This window comes from Prionailurus bengalensis, chromosome X, assembly GCF_016509475.1.
Source record: "Prionailurus bengalensis isolate Pbe53 chromosome X, Fcat_Pben_1.1_paternal_pri, whole genome shotgun sequence".
In the NCBI taxonomy this organism is placed as follows: Eukaryota; Metazoa; Chordata; class Mammalia; order Carnivora; family Felidae; genus Prionailurus; species Prionailurus bengalensis.
This window is the reverse complement of record NC_057361.1, coordinates 18,404,425-18,428,757: the sequence shown is the minus strand read 5'-3', so window position 1 is coordinate 18,428,757 and position 24,333 is coordinate 18,404,425. Positions and strand designations below refer to the sequence as shown.

Here is a 24,333-nt window from a genome sequence, read left to right as displayed (position 1 = left end):
CTGTGCTGACAGCATGGGCCTGCTTGGGATTCTCTCTCTCTTCCTCTCTTTCTGCCCCTTCCCCGTGAGTGCTGTCTCTCTCAAAAAACAAACAAAAACCGTAACAAAACACAACAAAAAGCAACCTTCTTTGATAAGTGTCCTCACAAAGAAAGTTAGTTGCTGAAGATCTTACCTAGCTTCCTGCCCTTCATTCAGAACCTTCCGGTTACAGGATTTAGTATCAGCAAAGATGCAAGGACTTCCATTGTGAGCCAACACTTCTAAGTTCCTACATTCTTAGGCTGGCCCAGAAACCAGTGAACTCCCTAGTCAAGGGTCCCCTGGATCTGAGAGTCCTTTGGAAGTTCAACCAAGTTTCCAAAGTGAATTGAAAGTGTCAGGAGTGACGCAGCGCTACTCCAATCTCCAAGAACCTACCAGGTTTCCAAGCCAACCCAAGAAGTCTATAGGAACTGATCCCATCTAGTTCTCATTAACCTTACATTAACCTGTGGCACCTGTTAGGAAAACAGATTCCTGGGCCCCACTTCAAGTCTCCTAAATCAGACTCTTCTGGGCTGCAGCCCAGGAATCAACATTCAACAGGAAGTTCCCAGATGATTCTTAAGCCATACAATTTGAGAACCACTGGTTAACTATGTCAACACAGTTAACACCCCACCACCACCACTACCACTTTACTTCTGCAATGTAGAGTGAGCTCTCTACAGTTCTGACTGCAAGCTCATTTCTTGGTTACTTCATTCAGGGGTGCTGTATCCCCAGCCTGATCAACAGGACACTGAGCCTTGATGCCCAGACTTCCAAAAGACAGGGAATGCCATTTGTTTGCCTGAATAAAACACCTCTGTTTCCTGCACTGGGAATATGGTCATCCAATAGTCACATTGCTCATGGCCAGTAAAGAGTCAGGGATTTTACAACAATTTATGAACCCAACAACAGTCTGACAAGGTGCAGAGTTCAACATGGGTAAAACTTACAGACTTGGCTTCTGTGCTATTATCGAGGTAATCTTCCCTCACAGCTAGGGAGAGAGTTGCTTGGTCCAGCTGTTGAGACAAAAGAGAAAGCATTCTGTTTGTAATGTAAATTCTTACAAACCCTTTTAATAAGAGTCATGAGATCTGCATTCCAGTCATAGTGTGAGTCTCTGTCACCATTACACAAATAGTTGAATGCACTCAGAGCTACATGCAAACAGGTACTTCAGCAATGACAGAAATTATAAAATGTCAGAGACCTGCCCTTGCTCCATGGTTTCTAATCCTTTTGAGGTTCTATCAATACTGAATAGCATCAAGGCTTTCTGAGTTGAAATAGGTCTTGGAAATGATTTGGTTTTCCCCCTTCTTGTGGATAAACATAAGCCAGAGAAACAAGGTGACTTTCCCAAGGTAACATGGCTGGGCAGGGCTCAGAGAAGCATCAGTGTCTTCTGTCACCAGATCTAGTACTTTTCTGGTATTTTACAAAATGCCAATCTGGAAAGGGCCAATTGACCACATTTTCTACCTCCATACCCCTGAAATACTATGCTGCACTGATTTTTTTTTATGTTTATTTCAGAAAGAGAGTGCACTCAAGCCAGGGAGGGACAGAGAGAGAGGGAGAGAGAAAATCCCAATCAGGCTCCCCGCTGCCAGTGCAGAGCTCAATGTGGGGCTGAATCCTACCAAGAATGAGATCACAACCTGAGCCCAGATCAAGAGTTGGACGGACACTTAACTGACTGAGCCACCCAGGCACCCAGATTTTTTTTAATGTTTGTTTTTGAGAAAGAGAGAGAGACAGAGCATGAGCGGGGGAGGGGCAGAGACAGAAAGGGAGACAAAGAATTGGAAGCAGGCTCCAGGCTCCCGGCTGTCAGCACAGAGCCCGATGCGGGACTCAAACTTACTAACCGCAAGATCATGACCTGAGCTGAAGTCAGATGATCAACCGACTGAGCCACCTATGCACCCCCCAGATTTTTTTTATTTTAAAGGAATCAAATGATAATTTTGTTTTGAGATATCTTTGCAAAATTTAGAACTCTCTCTGGAAAGTTTAGGATAGATGATAAAAATACAAATAATAATCAGACAACTTAACAACCAGAGTTATTATGGAAAAGTAGAGCATAATTTCTTGAATTAAACACCTTCAGCACCTTAAAGGCAATCAAAAGGGACAGACAGCATTTTCAAAGAATGTGCTACAACAAGTGGACATCCATTTGTAAAGCAAAAAAATCAACCTTGTTCCATACCTCACATCTTAAAAACTAACTCAAAATGGATCATAGACTTAAATGCAAACCCCAAAACTATAAAACTTCTAGAAGATAACATAGGGGCAAATCTTTGTGACTTAGGGTTAAACAAAGAGTTATTAGACATGACAACTAAAATCACGATCCACAGAAGAAAAAGTAAGTTGGACTGCATCAACATTAAAAAATTTTGCTCTGTTAAAGACACCGTCAGGAGAATAAAAAGACGAGCTACCGTCAGAGACAAAATATTTGAAAATCACATATGTGAAAGAGGACTTGTATATAAAGAGCCCTCAAAATGTAACAGTAAGAAAAAAAAACAATTTAAAAGCAAGCAAAAGATCTGAACAGACAATTCACCAAAGAACGAATGAAGATGGAAAGTAACTGCATGAGAAGATGCTCAACATCACTACTAATTAGGAAAATGTAAGTAATAAACAGTAAAACATCACTATACATCATTAGAATGGCAAAAACAAAAGAGCCCACAAACAACCTGCTAATGTAAAAACTGTCCAGGATGGGGGAAAACTGGATCACTCACACAATGCTGGTGGGAATGCAAAATGCAGAGCCACTTTAGAAACCAGTTCGATAGTTTCTTATAAAGTTAAGCAGACACTTATTTATGACCCTGCAACCTCACTCCTAGGTACGTTCCCAAGAGAAATAAAAACTTCTGCTCACACAAAAACCTGCATGCAACTCTGTTCATAATTGCCCTAAACTGTAAACAACCCAAATGTTCTTCAACTGGTGAATGGATAAAGGGTGATACACAAGAAAACACTACTCAGCCATACAAGGGAATGAACTACTGACACATGCAACAACACAGGCAACTTTTAATCACATTCTGAAAAAGGCAAAACTACAGGAACAGAGAAGAGGGTGTAAGGATGGGGAAAACGGTTGACTACAGATGGGCACCATGAGGTAATTTTGTTGGGGGTGATGGAACTGTTCTGTTTTCTGACCATGGTGGTGATTACATGAATATGCGTTTGCCAAAATTTATAGACATGTGCATCACAGATAGTTAATTTCACTGTATATAAATTTAAAAATAAATATTTTTTAAGTTCCAGAACCTCCTCTCAATCTATGGCTATTCTTTCTTGAGTTTTAGCAACTACCTAAAGACTGAATAAAATAAATCCCAACAGCAGATTTTCTAATTTATATAATTCACACAGAAAAAAATTAAGCCAAATTAAGAAGATAGAAAATCTAAATAACAAACCAAAAATTAGTAGCATCTGAATAAAAACTGGATCCTACAGGCACATATCATTAGTTTATATTACTGTACACTGTTTTTATCTATCGATTCTAGTTGTTCTTCATTTTTCTACAATCTCAAATATTTTCTTTTTTTAATACATAAAATCTGCAGAGGATCATAGTTTTCCATAAAAATCTCCTTCATATGCAACAAATTCTACAAAGGCCAAGTTAAGAGTTAGTGATGTTATGAAAAATTCAAGGAAAAACATTGCTCTTATTTCAAGGGGGAAAAAAAGAGGTTTTCATAACATCCATCTTGTCTGCATGTATTACTAAAATCCTCAAATTGCTGTGTTCAATCTTCTTGTCTAATTGGCCCCAAACAACCAAGTCATAAGCCAGACTGGCTTCATCCTACTGAAATTCCCAATCTACCACCATTTCTTCCAAAAATTAAGTGAGCCAGGATCGTGAAACACAATATTATGATTAAGATGCTTTGGCTTTCAATTAGATCTGGACAAGGTGGAGCAGTCTTTTGAGCTTCAGTCACATAGGAAAGGAAACTCAGGAAATGATATCAAGAAAGCCAAAGCTTCCCTCTGATGAAATGAAGTTAAATCTGCTTATTATAAAAGTTTAGATGATTCAATTAAAGTTACTGGACATTTTTTAAACGTTCAAACTGTTATAGTTTCTAGGGAACGTTTCCAATACACCAAACAGTTTAAGGTCTGTCAACTAAATCACTTTAGAAGCATATGAACTCTTGAGGCAAAAGACTTTCTCAAGAGACCAACATCAGGACACTGTGTTATTGGAGGTTTGTTAATCTTTGCATTTACAAATGATCTGAATAGCCCAAGTAGAAAATAAAATACGTGTTTTGGAAATCCGATATATTGAACTGAAGGATGAACTTTGTTTCTCCAACTGCAACAAACCTCAGTTTAGGAAAGAAAGCAGTAACACAAAAAGAAACATCTGACAGATTATGATTTAGGATAAAGAAAATACAAAGCAAATAGAAAAACTTCATTTCCAAGAGGGTCTCTCCTTGTCATCCTTACAGATTTTGCTAAAAGTCAGACAAAAGCAGGCCACTGACTAATGACGACTTTAAGTCACTATTTCAGTAACAAATACTGAGACAACCATGGTCTTCCAAACATTCTTTCAGGAGCATACATATTCAAGCCTTTTATTGGCCTTTAAATCCTCATTCTTATTCTCTCCGTATGTAAAATAAACCCAAACACATGTAGCAAGGTATGTTTTGGAGCTTTGACTTCTGTTGTTTCCTATATTTTTGTATTTCCTTTCTCCCATTTCAGGCTGTGATAAATCCTGTGCCATCTCGCCATGGGGGAGCTTTACAGAGGACCACTCTGGATTGGAGCACACCCAACTGTCCGTCCTTGGCATGGGGATACTTCTGCCCACTGGAAACGTGCTTTCTTTCTTCACCCAAAGATATTGCCACAGTGCTGTGCCTTCCCAAAACGAGCCCTTTTTCTTAGCCCCATGGGTTTATGGTATTAGAAAAGCTAAAAACATTGACAAATATAGTATGTGATGGTAAAAGAACTCTAAGTACATCGAGAGAGGAGACTTTGAGGTAAGAGACTTCTCCCAGAGCAAAGAGATCTCCTAGGCAGCCAGAGAAGTCCAAGCTGGTCATGAGCAGAGCGGGCAGTCACTGCCCCTAAAAAATTGTAGGATCGCAGAATGGGAGGCCCAGGGCTCTGGCAGCACAGCAGCACACTGGAAGGGCCCATGTGGGCTGAGATAATGGGTTTGTTCTCAGAACCAGGTACCTGATGAGTGGAGGATCTCCTACTGGCCCAGGAAAAGGCTAAGAAATGGGGCAACCAGAAGGTTGGAGAAATGCCCAGACTGGTTCTGTTTCCCACTACAAGGTGGCATGGGAGCTCAGTCAGAGATGAGACCAATGGAAATTGTCTATTTCTTGCATACGTGAACTCGAGATCTGAGAGGTAGGCTGGGTACCAAAAATGAAGAGAGCCAAGTGGTTCTCCAAATGGTTCTGACCAGCTGTCTCGTCACGCTGTAAGAGAAGGATACCTCTTGTCATGTGCTACTGTGTGTCAGTATCTATCTTGTGAACTCTCACATAATTCACCTCATTTAAACATCACAGTGACAGTGAAAAGTACGTTCTATTTCACCTGTCAATACTCATGGGGAAAATGAGACTCAGGTGAAGCAGTGTGCACACAGATATTCACTGAGTAAATCACAAAGCCAAACCATGAACTTCAATCTCTTTAACCACAAAGCCTATACTTTTTTCCACTACCCTAGTGGTTTTCAAACTATGTTCCACAAAACGTAAAAGATGCTCCAGTGGAGGGGGTGGGCAGTGCACCTGGGTGGCTCAATTGGTTAAGCATCTGACTTTGGCTCAGGTCATGATCTCAGAGTTCATGGCTTTGAGCCCCACATCGGGTTCTGCACTGACAGTGTGGAGCCTGCTTGGGATTCTCTCTCTCTCTCTCTCTCTCTCTCTCTCTCTCTCTCTCTCTCTGCTCCTCCCCTGCTTGCACTTTCTCTCTCTCTGAAAAATAAACAAACTTTAAGGGACGCCTGAGTGGCTCAGTCAGTTAAGCATCTGACACTAGGTTTCTGCTCAGGTCATGATCTCACAGTTTCATGAGTTCGAGCTCCACACTGGGCTCTGCACTGGCAGCATGGAGGCTGCTTCAGATCCTCTCTCCCTTGCTCTCTGACCCTCCCCCACTCACACGGTCTCTGTTTCTCTCAAATAAATAAAATTTTTTTAAAAAGTGCTCCAGAGGCTCCAAATATTTAATCAAATGTTTTATAGTTTTAACTATTTCTAATAAAATCAACACTTGGAAATTCTACAACACTGGCAGCTACCAATACACTAATTTTTGTTGTCAGGTTCATTGGGTTTTAGGCAGATCTCAGAAGAGAGCTTCTTCTACCATATCTAGACACAAGCTTGAACTTCTTTTAACGGTGTCACAATTACAGAGACTGCAGCTCTATTTTGTTAATTCAAGTGTGTGACTATTCACATAAAATGGTACAAACAGGGACACAACTAAAGCAAACGAATGCTGCGTTCAAATACCAAGCCATGGTCAAACACATCAGTTTGGAACAAGTTACCATCTTGGCAAAAGAGAGCAGTAGTGAAGTCCATGAGTGCCTACTCATATCTGGAGACTAGTCTATTCATTGACAGTCCAGTGTTTCCAAGATCCATTTAATTGAATATTAAGTATGCAAGGCAAGCTGTTAAAAATTGGTTACCATGTTCCTCTATTCTCCATGTTTCTTGTAAGCTGGTATTAAAACTAGAGGCCTGATTAGATCCAAGTTCATTTTTTTTCTTTTCCTTTGGCAAGACATCATGGGTGATGGTGTATGCTTCCCAGTGCCCAGTATCGGAAGGCATACAAAATCTGGTTGCCCCACTTTTAGCAAGGCTACTGTTGATGTTTGCGTTCATTTGATGTCAGTGTGATCTACCATGAATTCCCCCATCAACCACTGACCTAATGGTTCTAAGCTGCTATTGATGATAGCTGCCTTGATCCTTTATTCTCATTAGAAATGTTTTAAAACAGTAACTTTCTAATTTTATTCTTTCTCCTGCATTTTAAAGCTGTGATTCTCCTATAAACAATAATTTTCCCTCATCAACTATTAGTTTACCCTGAAATCGGTCAGATCTACAATGCTGATGAAAATTGACACATCAACCAAATGCACATGAGATTCCTATTTGGAACCTGACTCAAAGACCAACTGTTTAATTTTTTTAAAGGACATGTTTGAGACATTTCAGGAAAACTGAAAATTAACTAGTTGTTAGATGTTAATTATGGAATCATGATTACTTTGTGATAATAGTCCTTCCATTCTATAAATACTGATTTACCAGTGCAATGATATTAATTTTGGATTTGCTATAAAATGCTCCAGCCTCCCCCACAAAAGAAAAGGTTAGGATAAAACAAGAAGAGCCAAAAGCTGCCAGTTGTTGAAGCTGGGTTGATGAGTACATGGGGGTTTGTTATACTATTCTTTTTATTTTTGTATTATTTTCCATAGTAAAATGCTTAAGGAAATAAATTCTTAGACTAGGTCCAGAAACTGGTGAAAAATGAAATGGTTACCATTTGTAATTACTTTTATGTGTGTGAGTCAACATCTTCTATCACCCAACAGAGTGCAGAAATTTAAGTTTGAAAGTCTCCATCTAACTTCAAAATACTTAAGGTATTTGAAAGGATATCATAACAGTTCTGCAATGAAGAATGACAGCCTTAAAACCCGGTTTGTTTGTTTTTTAAGCAAGGAATCTATTAGCATAACACAGGTCAACTGGACCATTATGTAACATCGTTTCGCCTTGAGTCTTGCATAGCACATCTTATCCAGACAGCATTAGCATGTGTGTCGGTGCCATGTTCCTGTTCCTTCACCCAGCACGGAAGTACAGACATCTCTGGAACTAAGAATTTCCTCCTGAGTAGATGGGAATTCTGCCAGTGACTAGAGATTTACTGAGACTTCCATTGTCTAAACTATAGCTGGGCAGACCACAGCGTGCTGGCCAGCCTGTCACACAACCACACCCATTCATGTATGTAGTGTCTATGGCTGCTTTCCCAGATGCAACAGCAGAACTGAGTAGGTGAGACAGAGACCATATGGCCCACAGAACCTAAAATATTTACTATCTGGTCCTTCACAGGAAAAAAAAAATGCCAGCCCCTTGGTATAATAAAAACAAAACTGTAGGGCATAGATTTTTTAAAGCTGACTTGCAACAAAAGAGGGTAATATACTCTAAAATTTTTATACTTCTACAATTTGATCATCATTATATCACCAATATTTTCTGGTTTGACAAAGGACAGAACTGGGAGGAAAATAATCAGTGATTCAGTAAAATTTTCATAATTAGTCCAAGTAGTTGTGGAAGTAAAACATTTAACCGGATCAAAACACAAAACAATTTAAGAAATGTTATTTGAATCCTTGCCAAGCTGTTTTACTGATGAGTCTTTGTTGGTAGTTTTCAGACAGTCCCAATTTTACCAATATAATAATGTACCTCAAGGTATGTCTGCATGCCCCATTCCTTCATGGGAGAAATGCTTACTCTCCTAACAGAAAATGCAAACAAATACTTAGAACAAGTTTTTCTTCCTTTTTAAATGAGGGAAGGGAGAATCAGGATGAACTTGAGAATGAAATTTTAGATGTGCCTGCAAGAATATGTTAGGGAAAGGTGAACAAAGGCTCGTGGTATGTGTTCTCCTTTGTCAAGGGAAGGATGAGGTGAGGGGAGGAGCAGAGTTCACAAAGTCTTTGCAGCCTGCTCCCCACTGGAATTTAGGGGCCCCACACATGCTGAGAGTAGAGATTTGAGGGCCAGATCAGAGATGACTTGAAACTCATCCACAAGCTTCCTGAAAGGCAGACAAAACTGATTTGTTCCTCATTTACACTCCACAAATCTGGGATGAAGGGGAATATTATAGATCCTAATGATTAACAGAATTGTTATCTGATCATTTCAGTAAGGTGCTAGGATTCTCATTCCCTGGAAACACACCCCAAAAGGCTAACCATGAACTGAACAAACAGGATGAACAAGTGCTCACTATACCTTCAAGATATGTTCGTTGGATGCCTTGTCATCAGGGGACACATACAGTCGGATGAACACAGAATTGCTGTACTGACCACGAAATGTTGCAAGGGTATGCAAAAGACTGAACTTTCTCTCTGACCACACTCCCTCAGGGCCAATATTAGACTCGAGCACAGGCCAGCGGAAAGGTGAGTGCCGCAGGATGTGGAGCAATGGTTTGGCATCTGCTCTTTCGATCGCTTCTGAAAGGGAACAGATATGAAAGAAGAGTTAGAATCGCAAACAGGATCACCAAACTAAAAGGCAAGTGTATCTTCTCAAGAGAAAATTCCCGTAAGGTCCCAACTTAGCATTTCAGCTGTTCGAGGGAGGTGTGGTAGACTGAGCACGGCCACAGAGACAGAACTACCTCTGATTCACACTTCAGTGTGACTGCCTAAACTTGGGGTTCTTGCCAGGAGAGCAGACTAGGAACCTGCTGAAATTCCTGACAATAAAAGATGGGCTCACTACAGCCCAATGAGCGATATTAGGCTGAGAATATTTTGGAAAACTACGGAACCACCCTAGGTAAAGGAAACTGCTTGGTAAAACCAACCCCTCCCCACTATGCATGAATTAATGCCTCAAGGCTCCTTTGTCATCTTTTACTGCCCTCTTCTACCTCACCAAATAATATCTCAAATCCTAAACAAGTTAACACTTCCCACTGGCACTGGTTTCTCCCTGCAGTGGTCTTGAGAAAGCACACCAGATAAAATGACAAGTGTCACCTTAACGCCAATCAGACCCAAGATGCCAACACAGGCCTAACACACCCACCTAAGATGCCTGTTAGACTGATGGAAAAGCAGAAGGGGCCCAGCCCACCTGGGAATCTGGATTTTCTTGGGCCCCTGTAAGGTTCTATGGGATATAGCAACACTCCCAAATACCCTCTCTCCCAGGCTCCTTCTCAGACCAGACCTGGCCTCTGGATTCTTATTTCTGCACCACATACAATGGGGTCTGCCCTTCTGACCCTACCCAAGTTTCTCATGGAGTACTTGATACCTAAAGAATCCAAGCCATAGAAATAAAATTATTTTCCTATTTTCTCCATCAAGCTACCAACAGAACATTAAGAACGGGAGAGTCAAAATCCAGTCTCTGAAAATTGTTCCTTTCCTCAAACAACACTTTTAAACATTAATCGAATTCTTAGTAGTTCTCTTTTTCCTTAAATAATATCTTTAAACATTAAGAGAGTCTGTGAAGAAGAGGGTGGTAAATATTTTATTGTCTTTATTACTTACTCTCATTCATGCAAGATGAATAAAGGATTTTGGCTTTCTGTATGGCTTCGGTGTCCCGCCTTCTACTGATAGATTTCTCCAAAAGTGCTAGGAAGGTGGAGAAAGGATTCGTTAGTATCCACCCACACATGGTGCCAAGTTAGAGGTCATCTGATAACCACAGTCCCAGCCTCCAGAAAATTAAATGTAAAGGCAGACAGCCCTGCAAAAGACACATCTATAAAAGATACACAGATGGAAGAACCGAGTCCAAGTTGCTTGAGGTTCAAATAAAAAATAAAATTTAACATTCTCTTTTCCAAGGTTCTCCTAATTCACAGAATCCAAAAGTTCAATTTCTAACTGAAACTGGACCTGCTGCAGGGGTTAATGTTTTCTGCTACCTACACAAAAGGAAACAGAATTCATTTATTCAAGAACTAAAAATAACTGAATTCTGTTCCTTGTTTCTGCACCGAGTAATATTCTCAAAGGAGGCAATTTCATCAGAGTCGGGTTTCTTAAGATTTCTCCATAGCCCAGCCTCTCAGGGAGGTCACCTGGAAGAAATTTCCCATTAGAAGTTTTATTCAATGTTGCATAAACATGCTGTGGACATGAAAGAAGTTGTTTAGACAGGAAATGGAGAGGCGAGATTGGAAAGCCTACCCAAATTGCCTGAAAACTTGTCCATTTATACATGCAAAGTCCTGGCCATTTAAATGAGGTCATGTGTATAAAATGGTTGCCAGCATAGACCTGAGCCCACCCAAAAAATGATTTGCTATTTATAAAATCAGTGATGCTTTTTTCTGAAGGTGAAAAATGACAGCTGTCACTATTAAATAGAGGAAGAAAGCCAAGACTCAAAAAAAAACTACCCTCTTCCCCAAAACACACCTTGGATGCATTTGAGAGTATTAATTTTCCTACATGAAGCCAAGACGAAGAATCCCCATGCAGCACTGTGTTACTGCCTACATCAAGCATCAAACTGCCGTTGTCAAGGCATTTGGAGTTTATTTCTGAAACATCTTAGCAGCCTCCAAATGCTCCCATAACAGATGCTCCCAAAGTACTCTGAATAGCTTCAAGACACAATGTAGAGTGCTCATCAAATTAACAAACAATTACGTATTACCTGAAGAGGAATCTTTACTTCTAAACTAGAAGTTCTACCTTTCTGAGGGCACCTGGGTGGCTCAGTCGGTTGAGTGTCTGACTTCAGCTCAGGTTGTGATTTGATGGTTTGTAGGTTCGAGCCCCACATTGGGCTCTGTGCTCACAGCTCAGAGCCTGGAGCCTGCTTGGGATTCGGTGTCTCCCTCTCTATCTCTCTCTCTCTCTCTCTCTCTCTCTCTCTCTGCTCCTCCCCTACATGTTCACGTGCTCTCTCTCAAAAATAATTAAACAATAAAAAAAGAAGTTCTACCTTTATGGGGAAAAAATGCAATCCAGAGCTCCTGTCCAGTTTTTTTTGAGCACCTGTACGTCAAACAAGTCCACATTAATTACATGGATTCAAATAAAATACATTGAGTTGGATGTGGGCATTTTCAATTATTTCAACTTGTGTCATGTTTCTTTCTTGTGTGTTATCATAGCAATAAAGCAGGATACCTAGCCCCAAGGATAAAGAAGAGAGATTTATTTTTTTAATAAACATAAAGCTCTAAAACCATATCCACATATCTTTCTATTCAAATCAGATCATGTGCCTTTCCATGGTATTACTTCCACAGTCATTGGACTGTTAGGGAGACACATTTGAAAGTAACTAATCCAAATTCCATTTAAGGACATGATGTTATTCCGATGCTATAAACACTCCACAGATTGCAAACAAGAATGCCCTTAGGACCAAAAACAAGCCACGGGAGCAAAATAATTCAAAGCATTAAACATATGCCTGAGTGTGCACCCAAGGCAGTCTGTGTATCACAAGAAGGGAGAAAGAGGACATGTAACGCTAAGTAGGGCATTCCCAAAACCCTAACTAGGCACAAATATCAATAATATGTTCAGGCATATCCCAGAGATACTGTGGGTTCAGTCTCAGACTATTGCAATAAACTGAATATTGCAATAAAGCAAGTCAAATTAATTTTTTGGCTTCCCAGTGCATATAAAAGTTATGTTTATACTATACTGTAGTCTATTAAGCATGCAATAGCATTACGGTTTTTTTTGGAGAGAGAGAGAGAACGTCAGCAGGCGAGAGAGGCTAGGGGAGAGAAGGGAGGGAAGACAGGGGAAGGGAGAGAGAGAATCTTAAGCAGTCTCCACCATCAGCACAGAGCCAATGTGGGGCTCAATCCCATGAGTCTGGGATCCTGACCTGAGCCAAAATCAAGAGTCAGACACTCAACCAACTGAGCCACCCAGGCACTTCAACAATAGCATTATGTCTTTAAAAAAGAATGTAATACCTTAATTAAAAATACTTGCTTGCTACAAAATGCTAACCATCATGTGAGCTTTTAACAAGTTATAATTTTTTTGCTGGTGGAGGCCCCTGCCTCCATGTTGAGGGCTGCTGACAGATCAGGGTGGTGGCTGCTGACGGCTAGGGTGGCTGTGGTAATTTCTTAAAATAAGACAACAATTAAGTATGCCACCTAGATTGACACTTCCTTTCAGGAATGATTTCTCTGAGGCATATGATGCTGTTTGATGGCATTTTATCCACAGGAGAACTTCTTCCAAAACTAGAGTCAATCCTCTCAAATCCTGCTGCTGCTCCATCAACTAAGTTAATGTAATATTCTAAATCCTTGGTTGTCATTTCAATGATCTTCACAGTGTCTTTGCCAGGAGTAGATTCCATCACAAGAAACCACTTTCTCTGCTCATTCATAAGAAAGAACTCCCCAACTATTCAAGTTTGATCATGAGATGGCAGCAATTCAGTCACACCTTCAGGCTCCACTTTCTCTTCTACTTCTCTTGTGATTTCCACCACATTAGAAATTACTTCCTCCCCTGAAATCTTGAATCCCTTCAAAGTCACCCATGATGGTTGAAATCAGCTTCTTTTCAGACTCCTGTGAATGTCGACATTTTGACCTCTTCCCATCAGTCATGAATGTTCTTAATGTCATCTAGAATGGTGAATCCTTTCCAGGAGGTTTTCTTTTTTTTTTTTTTTTTTTTAATTTTTTTTTTCAACGTTTATTTATTTTTGGGACAGAGAGAGACAGAGCATGAACGGGGGAGGGGCAGAGAGAGAGGGAGACACAGAATCGGAAACAGGCTCCAGGCTCCGAGCCATCAGCCCAGAGCCTGATGCGGGGCTCGAACTCCCGGACCGCGAGATCGTGACCTGGCTGAAGTCGGACGCTCAACTGACTGCGCCACCCAGGCGCCCCTCCAGGAGGTTTTCTATTTACTGTTCCCAGATCCATCACAGGGATCACTTTCTACGGCGGCTATAGCCTTATGAAACTTACTTCTTAAATGATAAGACTTAAAAGTCACAATGACTCCTTGATCCATGGGCTGCAGAGTGGATGTCGTGTTAGGAGACATGAAAACAACACTAATCTCACTGTATATCTCCATCAGAGTTCTTGGGTAAACAGGTACACTGTCAATGAGCAGTCATATTTTTTCTAAGCTATAGGTCTCAACAGTGGGTTTAAAATACTCACTAAGCTATGTTGTGAACAGATGTGCTGTCATCTAGGCTTTGCTGTTCTATTTAGAGAGCACAGGCAGAGTAGATTTAGCATAATCCTTAAGGGCCTTAGGATTTTCAGAAAGGCAAATGAGCAATGGCTTCTACTTAGTCACCAGCTACATTAGCCCCTAAGAAGAGAGTCACAGCCTATCCTTTGAAGCTTTGAAGCCAGGTATTGACTTGTCCTCTCTAGCTATGCAAGTCCAGGATGGCGTCTTCTTCCAAATAAGGCTATTCCATCTACATTGAAAATGTGTTTAGTGCAGTCATCTTCATGAGTTATCTTAGCTACATCTTCTGGATAACTTGGATATCTGGATAATGCAGCTTCACCTTGTTTTACGGAACAATGTTTTATAGGTTCTTTCCTCAAATCTCATGAACCAACCTCTGCTAGTTTCCAACTTTTCTCCAGCAGCTTCCTCGCCTCTCAGTCTTCATAGAATTGAAGGGAGTTAGGTCCTCACTCTGCATTAGGCTTTGGCTTAGGGTGCCTATATTGTGGCTGGTTTGATTTTCTATCAAACTTTCTCCATATCAGTAATAAGGCTGTTTGACCTTCTTATCATTTGTGTGTTCACTGGAGGAACACTTATCATTTCCTTCAGGAATGTATCCTCTGCATTCACAACTTGGCTACTTGTTTCGTGCAAGAGGCCTAGCTTTCAACACACTTTCCTAAGTTTAATCATTTCTAGCTTTTGATTGAAAGTGAGAGACATAGGATTCTTCCTTTCATTTGAACACTTAACAGGCCACTATAGAGTTATTAACTGGCCTTATTTCAATATTGCTTGTCTTGGAATAAGGAGGCCTGAGGAGACGGAACAAGATGGGCAGACAGCCAATTAGCGGAGCAACCAGAACACATACAACATTTATCAATTAAGTTTGCCATCTTATATGGTTTGTGATGCCCCCAAACAATTACAATGATAACATCAAAGCTCAATGGCCACAGATACCATAACAAATCTAAGAGTAATGAATAGGTTTGAAATATTTCAAGAATTACCAAAATGTGATGCAAAGACTCAAAGGAAGCAAATGCCGTTGGAAAAATGGCACCAAAGAGACTTGCTTGATGAAGGTTTGTGGCAACCCTGCAAGTTTTTTAAAAACGCAAGCTCTGCCCAGCCCAACAAAGGAACTGTTATAAAGTGAGGTATGCCTGTACGTGTTAAAATTCTGATTTCTGTACCAGAATATGGCTTTTAAATACTTTTTAAGTTTGTTTACTTTAAGAGTGAACAAGCATGCGTGTGCATGAGGGGCAGAGAGAGAGAATCCCAAGCAGGCTCCACACTGTCCATGCAGAGCCCGATGCAGGGTTTGATCTCACAACCATGAGATCATGACCTAAGCTGAAATCAAGAGTCGGCCACTGAACTGACTGAGCCACCCAGTCGCCCCCAGAATGTGGCTTTTAAAACACATGTAGCTATCACGGGTTACCTGTCACACACCTTCCCTTCTCCTCTCCACCTCACGCCCAAGCAGGCAGGAGAGCAATGATATTAAGACAATAGCATGGCAATCAGTTGGCAGCATTCATCTTATGTATCTCTGTATTTGAATTAGTGGTAAGAGGAATAAAGTCTAGCCTGGAGAGTCATTAATGAGCAGAAAACAAAGCCTGCCTACCAATGGCACTTACTCAGGTTATTAAAATGTCCCTAAAGCACTGAGAAGGACTCATGGGTCACCCATACAAGGGCATTCCATCATAACTGAAGTTGTTTCTCAAATGATTTCTCAATCCTCACCCCCTTGCATGCATCCTTAACCATGTGATGACAGAAAAGTGAAACTCCAGTTCATAAAAACCTACAGTGCAACACACCTCAGACTTTAAAGCTGGTTTCAAAGCGCTTCTGATCAAATTTGAACATAACACACATTACGTATCTTTTCCTCTCATTAATCTTAATCAAGTAAAATTGTTTTTTCAAAAAAAGACAAATAGACATGTCAAGTGGGTGGGCTTTCAAATCACACCAAAGTGGTTTCTGGTTTCAGCTTGCTGCTTCTTTCTAGCTGGAACCGGGCAAGTTATTTAATCTAAGCCTCAGTTTCTTCAACTGCAAATTTGAAAGATAATAGTGCCTACCTCCCAGGAGTGTGGTGAAGATCAAACATTTTAATGCAAAGAAACTCCCAATATCAAAGGGCAGACACCTACATGATCAACCAATGGTGGCTTAAACAAGATTACAGGCCAAGTCAGCCATTTACAAAACTGTAATAAAGCTTGTTTCTTGTGCTTTTCCATAAATGTGTTTTCCTCCTCCCTTCTTAGGATAATGGTAGCCAAAGGCCACATGCTATAATGCAAGACACTGCCGCTCCATGTGCAGGACTGTTTTACAAACTGTAGCAGCCCTAGCCACCTCGCAGAGCCCCACATTCCATGCTTGCTTTGCTTCCACAGTAGAGGCAATGCTCCATGATGAGGGATATTCCACAGTGTTAACCCATAAAAATATTTTGCTCACATTCCTCTTAAACAAGGCATTTTTCTGATATATACATTTCTAATGAAACTATAACATACATACAAGAAAACTACACTGATCATAATTTGAAGGATTTTCACACAGTAAACACACCCTTCTAACCAATTTAACAACCAGAGCCCCAGAAGTCCCTTGGGCTCCCTTCCAGTCACTACTTCTGATCAAGACAACAAATATCCTCTTTGGGGAAGTGCTTACTCAAGTCTATGACCCTGCTTTTATTGGGTAATCTATCTTTTACCGATTTGTAGAATTTCTTCATATATTCTACACCAAGTCCTTTGTTGAATATTTGTATTGAAAAATCTCCCAATTAGCTTTGTTTTTCTTTATTTTTATTTTTTAGTTGAGAGAGAGAGAGAGAGCAAGTAGGGGAGAGGGGCAGAGAGAGATAGCATCACAAGCAGGCTCCACGTTCAGTGCAGACCCCGACACAGGGCTCGATTCCATGACTCTGGGATCATGATGGGAGCTGAAATCAAGAGTTGGACGCTCAACCAACTGAGCCACCCAAGCACTCCAATCAGTCTTCATTTTCTTAATGGCATCATGTAATGAAGGAAAATGCTTTCTTTTAATACAGTCCAAGTTCCCTATTTTTTCTGTGTACGGTTAGTGTATTTTGTGTCTCACTTAAGAAACCTTTGCCTGCCCCAAGATCATGACAATATTCTATGCCTTTTTAAGAATCCTTATTGTTTCGGGGCGCCTGGGTGGCGCAGTCGGTTAAGCGTCCGACTTCAGCCAGGTCACGATCTCGCAGTCCGTGAGTTCGAGCCCCGCGTCAGGCTCTGGGCTGATGGCTCAGAGCCTGGAGCCTGTTTCCGATTCTGTGTCTCCCTCTCTCTCTGCCCCTCCCCCGTTCATGCTCTGTCTCTCTCTGTCCCAAAAATAAATAAATGTTGAAAAAAAAATTAAAAAAAAAAAAAGAATCCTTATTGTTTCATGTTTAGATCTACAGTCCATGTAGCACTGGTTTCTGCCCACGGTGTGAACAGGCATGCCTTTGTAACACAAGCCTGGCTTCACAAGGGACAACTAAAGGGAGAATTTTAATGAGGAAGCTATTTTTGGTCATAGGGCCCCAAGTATTGTCACATACAAAGTAATATCAGTGCATAAAATTAGCATTAACAGTGGCTATTCTCCATTAAATTGAGTAGTCTCTGTGGGGCAGGGGCTGTGTCACATTCATCCTGGAGCACCCAGGACCTACTGCTTGGCATGGTTGGTGCTCAGTCCACATTTGCAAAGTTGAATTTCCAAAAAGGTTAATTAAGTCTGAGAGTTGTTCATCCAACAGAAAAGGAACTGTGAGAAGTTGGACTTTATTTATTATTGCTGGGTATAATCAGCAATGTCCTGATTACACGAACATCTATAATCTCCTTTTCTCACATCCCAGCGTCTGTACCATACAATGCAATCCAAGATTTCATTCATCGGTTTTCATGAACACGAGTTTTTAGGGTGCCTAAGTTTCATCATACCAATGGTCTCAGCTTAATCATACATTTCCACTTCCCTGGGCTTCCATCTGGGGGAAAATACTTGGTTGGCATTCAACTTCCTTTAAGCTAACAAGTTGACACAGGACGACCAATTCTACTCATTCAACTCACTTCTCCTGCTGAGACAAGGCCTTTATTGAGGGCTCTGGAACTGGGAAAGAGAATTCTCCACAAAGGACAAGACTCCTGAAGACCTGGTAAGTCAAGAGCTCAAAACAGTCGCATGCAGCCCAGGCCAGTCATTTGAAGTTTCTGCAATATTTAGGACCTTTCACCTAATATCATTTTCAAAAATTTCATATGCACAAATTTTTAGGCCTATGAGCAAATACCTACCAAGAACCTCAGTGCTGAGCTGATGCCGTTTGAATGAGATGGCTCAAGAGCACTGGAACTCTGTCAAAACATGCTCCTTTGTGTTCTTTCTCCCAACCCTGCAATCCGTCTATGTGTCTAGCTACTTGCTAAGAGAGCAAAGCTGTCTGCCTGATTTGCTTAAAAGCAAACAGTAACTGCATTCTCAATCTTCATGTTACATGCCATCCATGTGAATTCTCAATCTCATGATTGATTACACCAACATTTCTCACTTAGAAATCAGGGGGAGTATCGTCTTAATTCTAGTTAAAGAAAAAATAGGAAAAGTCAAAACTTTGAAAGGTCAAATCCACACTTAAGGAAAGGTATGCCCTTCCACACTTAGGTAACAACCAGAAAGCTCTTTAGAAACGTATGTATTTTTAAACCTATCATATCATGGCCTGGTTTCCCGTTTGGTGGTACTTAAAAACCACCTTAGGATGGTCCATAGTTGAATGTCGCCTCTAATCTTACTATTTTTAGTCCCTGTTGATTTTCCAGGCTACAGACTTCAATTTGGCTTCCAGGCTCCTCAGTTTATTGACCGTACTGAGAAATTTCATTTTTCTAACCCACACTGCATGGGCATTCAGCTCTTATGCAGGTGGACCTGGAGAGTCTAAATCGACTTGCAAAGCCCATTGTTACTCTCGTTAAAAAATAAAATTCAAGTTGACAAAGTCATGGTCTGTGGATCCCATAACCCTCATGTTTGCACACGAGCAGTGCGACACTCTACCTGGCAGTTCCTCCGCCCACAGCCACTCAAGCATGGGATTACCTGAGTCTTTCTGACACACTGCAAAGACAGTAAGAACTGATATTTCTCATTCTTCAGGGAAACTCCCATCTAAACATAGGGAGAGAAGCTGTCAGAATCCTTTTCTCCGTTCATTTTTTATGATCATCTTATAAATTATAATTGTTGGCTGGTGTCCGCTTAAGAAGAAGAGGCACGGATTACTTGAGGGGCACTAAAACCCTCTAAACTCATCCATCTGAATCAGGGCTTACCAAACAACATAAAAATACTCCCCATTTAATACAAAAGACCTCTTTGTCCATAATGAAATCAATTCAGACATTACAAAAGTCTAATAGAAGGTAACTCTTTTATTATGTTCACTTGTAAGTGAATTTATGAGGAGTACACTTAGCAGGGTTGTACTTCAAGATAATTTAAAATAAATTTTAACATTACTCTTTGACAGCACAGAATTACAATGTATCTGCCAATATGATATTTTAACTCATAAAAATAGCTTTCCTATTTAGATCATTTGTACCTTAGCAGATAATTCAATGTAAGGCCTGTGTGAATTTAAAGTCACTAAAATCCATCTTCAGTTTTTTTTCCCATAGTAAAAACCCTAATTATATATTTTGTCCTACCTATTTCTACCATCTTAACATTAGAAGGAAAAGGCCATGTATGGTTATATAACCCCTCCAGGGGTCCTTCCCGAGCAGTCCTGAGACATCCAAGGACCCAGTGGTGACAGCATTCATTTATTAAGCACCAGCTCTGTGCTAGGTGTATTGTATACAACCTCAATTAATCTCCCACCAACCCTCAGAAGCATGTATCACTGATCCCATTCTGCTTGTAACAAGACCCTAAGAACCTGTCCAAGGAAACTCAGGCAGGAAAGGTTAGAGCTTTGATCTGGGCTTAGGTCTCTAACTCCTGCTCACTCAACCATCAGGTGCCCAGTAAAACTCCACACGTTGCTTTTGTGTGTGAGAACAAGGCCTCCAAGCGTGTAATCCAGAGGCAGCAATGCCCTCATAGAATGAACAGATCTCTTGACCTTGACCGGAAGAAAGGCCTTCCCTGGTTACATCGAGACATGTTTTTGCAGTGGTGGACTGACTCTGGGCTGAGCCATCTACCCACTTTGCCCTGTGACCACATCTGTGAGCAAGGAGACGCACTCCTGAGGTACCTACCCAGGGGTGGGAGGCCTGGTGAGGTTAGGGCAGGACAAAATTAGCTGGTCCCTAAGGTGTGACTTCATATTATGCCCTAGTCTAAACCAGTAGTGTCCAAACTTGAACCTGCATCAGAATCACTGGAAGGGCTTATTAAAACACCAAGTGCTGGGTCTTCCTCCAGATTAATATAGCCTAGGTCTGGGGTATGGCCCAAAAATTTGCATTTCTAACAAATTTTCAGGTTATGCCCATGTTACAGGTTGAGGGAACACGCTTTAAAAAGCAATAGCGCTTACCAGCCCTCCTTTACTTACCCCAACTTTACTGAGGTATAGTTGACAATTATCACCAGCCCTTCTTAATGTCTGTGATCCCAGAAAACATCACCAGCCCACAGGCCCTCCTCCTCCATTCCCCATCCTACCCAAAGTCACTGCTGATTCCCTCACTCCACAACTCCATCTTAATTAAGCGTCAACATTCTTCAAGGACAGTACTACTCTGTTTTGTTCCAGAGACACTCTCCTCATATTGGCCCATTTAGGTCCAACTTAGTTTCTCAGTTCTGCAAAGTCCAGCTTTAAAAGTTCCTTTCTAAAAGGTGAAATGCAACAGGGGTTTGAGGTGAGGGTTGATTCACTGGTTCAAGAGAAAAAAAAAAAAAACAAACTACACAATGCCAGGAAAACTTTCAAAGTGGAAAAAATACAGGACATCTATTTTTAACTGTCATTTATACCACACCCTATGGCAAAAAAGAGTGGGATAAATACCGCGTCCCTTAAATCCTGAAAAATCTGAGCCCCAGACTTCACAACTCCTCCCTCATCTGTGAAAGTGGCATCAAAAACACTGTAAACATAGCTTTCAAAAGCCACTTCCCAACCAAGCCCTGTCTTCACTCCCACCTTCCATGAGGAGGTAAGAGTAGCAGAGGCTCTATTCCTGGCCATTCAAACTACAGTGTGTGGTCAAGAAAAACCATCCTCCTTAGATGGCATTTCTAACAGTGAGGGATTAGGAACCAGGCTCTCTTCCCCGCTCTGTCCCAAAGAAGGGAAGCAACAACACCTTGGGCACAAGACAAAGGGGCAGAAGGGCTGGCAGGAAGACAGAAAACTTCCACGCCCACCAGCTGCTGCCGCGTGGCTTCTGCAGCAGATTCTGCTGGGGGACTGGAGGTGCTTGGCAAAGTACATTTCCAAGTTCAAAGAAACCAGGGGCTACAGAGAAGACACAAGGGCCCTTCACGCTGACCTGAGGAGAACACAGAGAAAATAATCCCCAATGATGCTTGGAGTTTTCTGTAACAAGGAAGACATCTCTACCTTCACCTGGATCCCAAGCTAGACAAGAGGACAGCATGATGGGGCCTTCTGAACTGGTCTCCTTACATCCACTCCTTCCTCCAGTATCATTCTCCACATGCAGCCAGTGTGCTCTGGCAAAACCCATCACACCCCTCAACATGACATTTACAAATGGCTCCCCGGGCCCGACGACAGAGGGGAAAATCTTTACACAGGCTAAGAGGCCCACATGCTCTGGCCCCTCCTTTCTCTCCAGTCCTGTCTTTTGTCCCTTTTTCCCTTCCAGCTCTGAGCTCCAATCACACTGGGCTTCTTGGGTTTCCTCAAAGGCACCAGCTGGAAAAGGCTCTGCTCATGCAGCTCTTTCCGCCTGGGTTAAAATTGGAGACATTTGAAATGTTAGACCCATAATCTGTGGGGGACAAATTATATGGCTGGATTGGTTTGGGCAAGTCACATAATTTCCCTGACCTTCGCTTCCTCGGATGTAGGGCAAAGACAGAAATAAACAATGATGGCCAACAGCACCAAATTAGAGTGAGGAACCAAAGAGAAAACAAATGATAGGCTAACAGAATAAAATTAGTAACAAGAATAGTTTGGGCCTTGGGGAAGTGAACTTACGAATTCAGAATAGACAGCAGGTAGTAGAAGTGGTTCCATTTGGAACTTCATCTAAGTGACCACCATAGGAAGCAAACTTGAGAGCATACTGGCATACATCCGTGTGGGTTTCTCTCAGAAATATCAGTGCCCACACCCATCTAAACTACTGATGAAAATCAAATCCCCTTCTAGTTTTCTAAATTAAAAGGTCCATACGTGTTTTAAAAATACCTCTCACTGTATAAATATGAACACCAGTAAGCCTTTCCAAACAAACATTTCTTATTTGTGACAAGCTATTCTCCAACCAGCATATAATTAATTTTCCTGTTATGGGTAGTGCCTTTTTACATGGAATGTTCCCTTGACACTTTAAAGCAAATAGTCCATCATTACTAATTCATTAAGCATTCACAGAGATGCTATTAATCACAATGAACTAATGTAGTATTAATGGTTAGGTTATTAATCTGCAATTACATGCAGATTTCCTAATAAATTCAAGTTGCCCAAGTTTTTTGAGGAGGAAGGCAAGGGAAAACAAAATGAACATATCTTTCAGAAAACAAACTAAGGGAAAGAAATTGCTCTCCTTGAATCATGAAACAGTACATACAAACACCCTGTATGTACAACAAATCTTTGTATTTACCCAATATAATGACATTTGTACTATATAGGTTTTCATCAAAATGATAGTATGAATGGAGGAAAAACAAAACCACCCATGCACTCTGGAGATGTACTGAATTTCTTCAGTCGCGTGCTGTGTCCTTAGACACAGTAAAGCCTGGCTACTCAACACGTGGTCCCCAGACCCGCAGTGTGGCCAACACCTGAGAACTTCTCAGAAATGCAAACTCTTGGGTCCCTTCTCAGACCTACGCAATCAGAATCTTCACTTTTAAAAAAAATTCCCAGGTGATTTATGTTCACACTAAAGGCTGGGAAGAATAGTGTTAAGGTCCAGCTTTGTAGCTGCACACGAGAGGGGAAGAAGGAAGTGGTGTACATGAAGACCGAGGAGTGCAGACGAGGGAACAGCATGCCAATGTCACTGAGTGTTGTTAATTGTTTTTAAACCTTTTTTAGTGTTTATTTTTGAGAGAGACAGAAGGAGAGAGCGAGAGACAGAGAGAGACAGAGCATGGGGGAGAGGCAGAGAGGGAGGTAAATAGAATCGGAAGCAGACTCCAGGCTCTGAGCTGTCAGCACAGAGCCTGATGCGGGGCCCCAACCCCACAGACCACGAGATCATGACCTGAGCCGAAGTCAGGCACCTGACTGACTGAGCTACCCAGATGCTCCTCACTGAATATTGTTGAAAGTACATAAACAAGGTGGATGTGACAAGCAGTTGGGGAGCCTGGATTATCGGAAATATAATTTATATGCCATATTTCACCAGTTCTCAGAAGCACACTTTTTTCACATCTTAGCATGTCTGAAATGGGAATCCATCTTACAACTGTCAGCTAAGCACAGTCATGATGTAGTTGCCATCGCCCGGCCGTGTGGGAACTTGATCTCGGAGCTCTTAGGGTAGGTATCTCAAACGAATTGGTTGCATGGCCGGTAAACTGCCACTTAAAAAGCCTTCAGAAAGATTTCCATATGATTCGGGCATGAAATAAAAACTGACTGCGTATCCCAATAGGCAATCTTAGAGGAAAACAGCTGAGACAATTGGGGAGCACTTTTTTCAGAAACGCTGAATCACTGCTGCTATTAATGGAAAGAAGACAATGTTTTGTGAGAAAACAAAGCACTGAGGACTTGAAATCAAAAGGACTGTGAAGAAGTTTTAGCACTACTCTAACCAGTCTCTTCTGCCTGCATTTTTCTTTTTAATTAACGCAAAAGAGTAATATGATAAAAATTAATGTCTAAAAGAACTCTTTCAAGCAAGTAAAAATTTCAGGTGAAAAGGAGACATTGTGTGATGGCTTAGTCTTTGTTGACATGAAGCAAAGATGCATCTTACAATTGAAAG

The 24,333-nt window shown here is 41.2% G+C and overlaps 1 protein-coding gene across 1 annotated transcript in view; it reads right to left on the bottom strand.

The window, feature by feature from the left end:
* PHEX (phosphate regulating endopeptidase homolog X-linked) overlaps positions 1-24,333 on the bottom strand; it is a 245,623-nt gene that overhangs the window by 188,733 nt on the left and 32,557 nt on the right. Inside the window, exons 4-6 of the mRNA XM_043570128.1 lie at positions 10,445-10,531; positions 9,165-9,391; positions 987-1,055 (exon numbers count right to left, since the gene is read on the bottom strand). Of these exons, the coding sequence (XP_043426063.1) occupies positions 987-1,055; positions 9,165-9,391; positions 10,445-10,531 (383 nt within the window). The remainder of the gene's footprint in view (positions 1-986; positions 1,056-9,164; positions 9,392-10,444; positions 10,532-24,333) is intronic.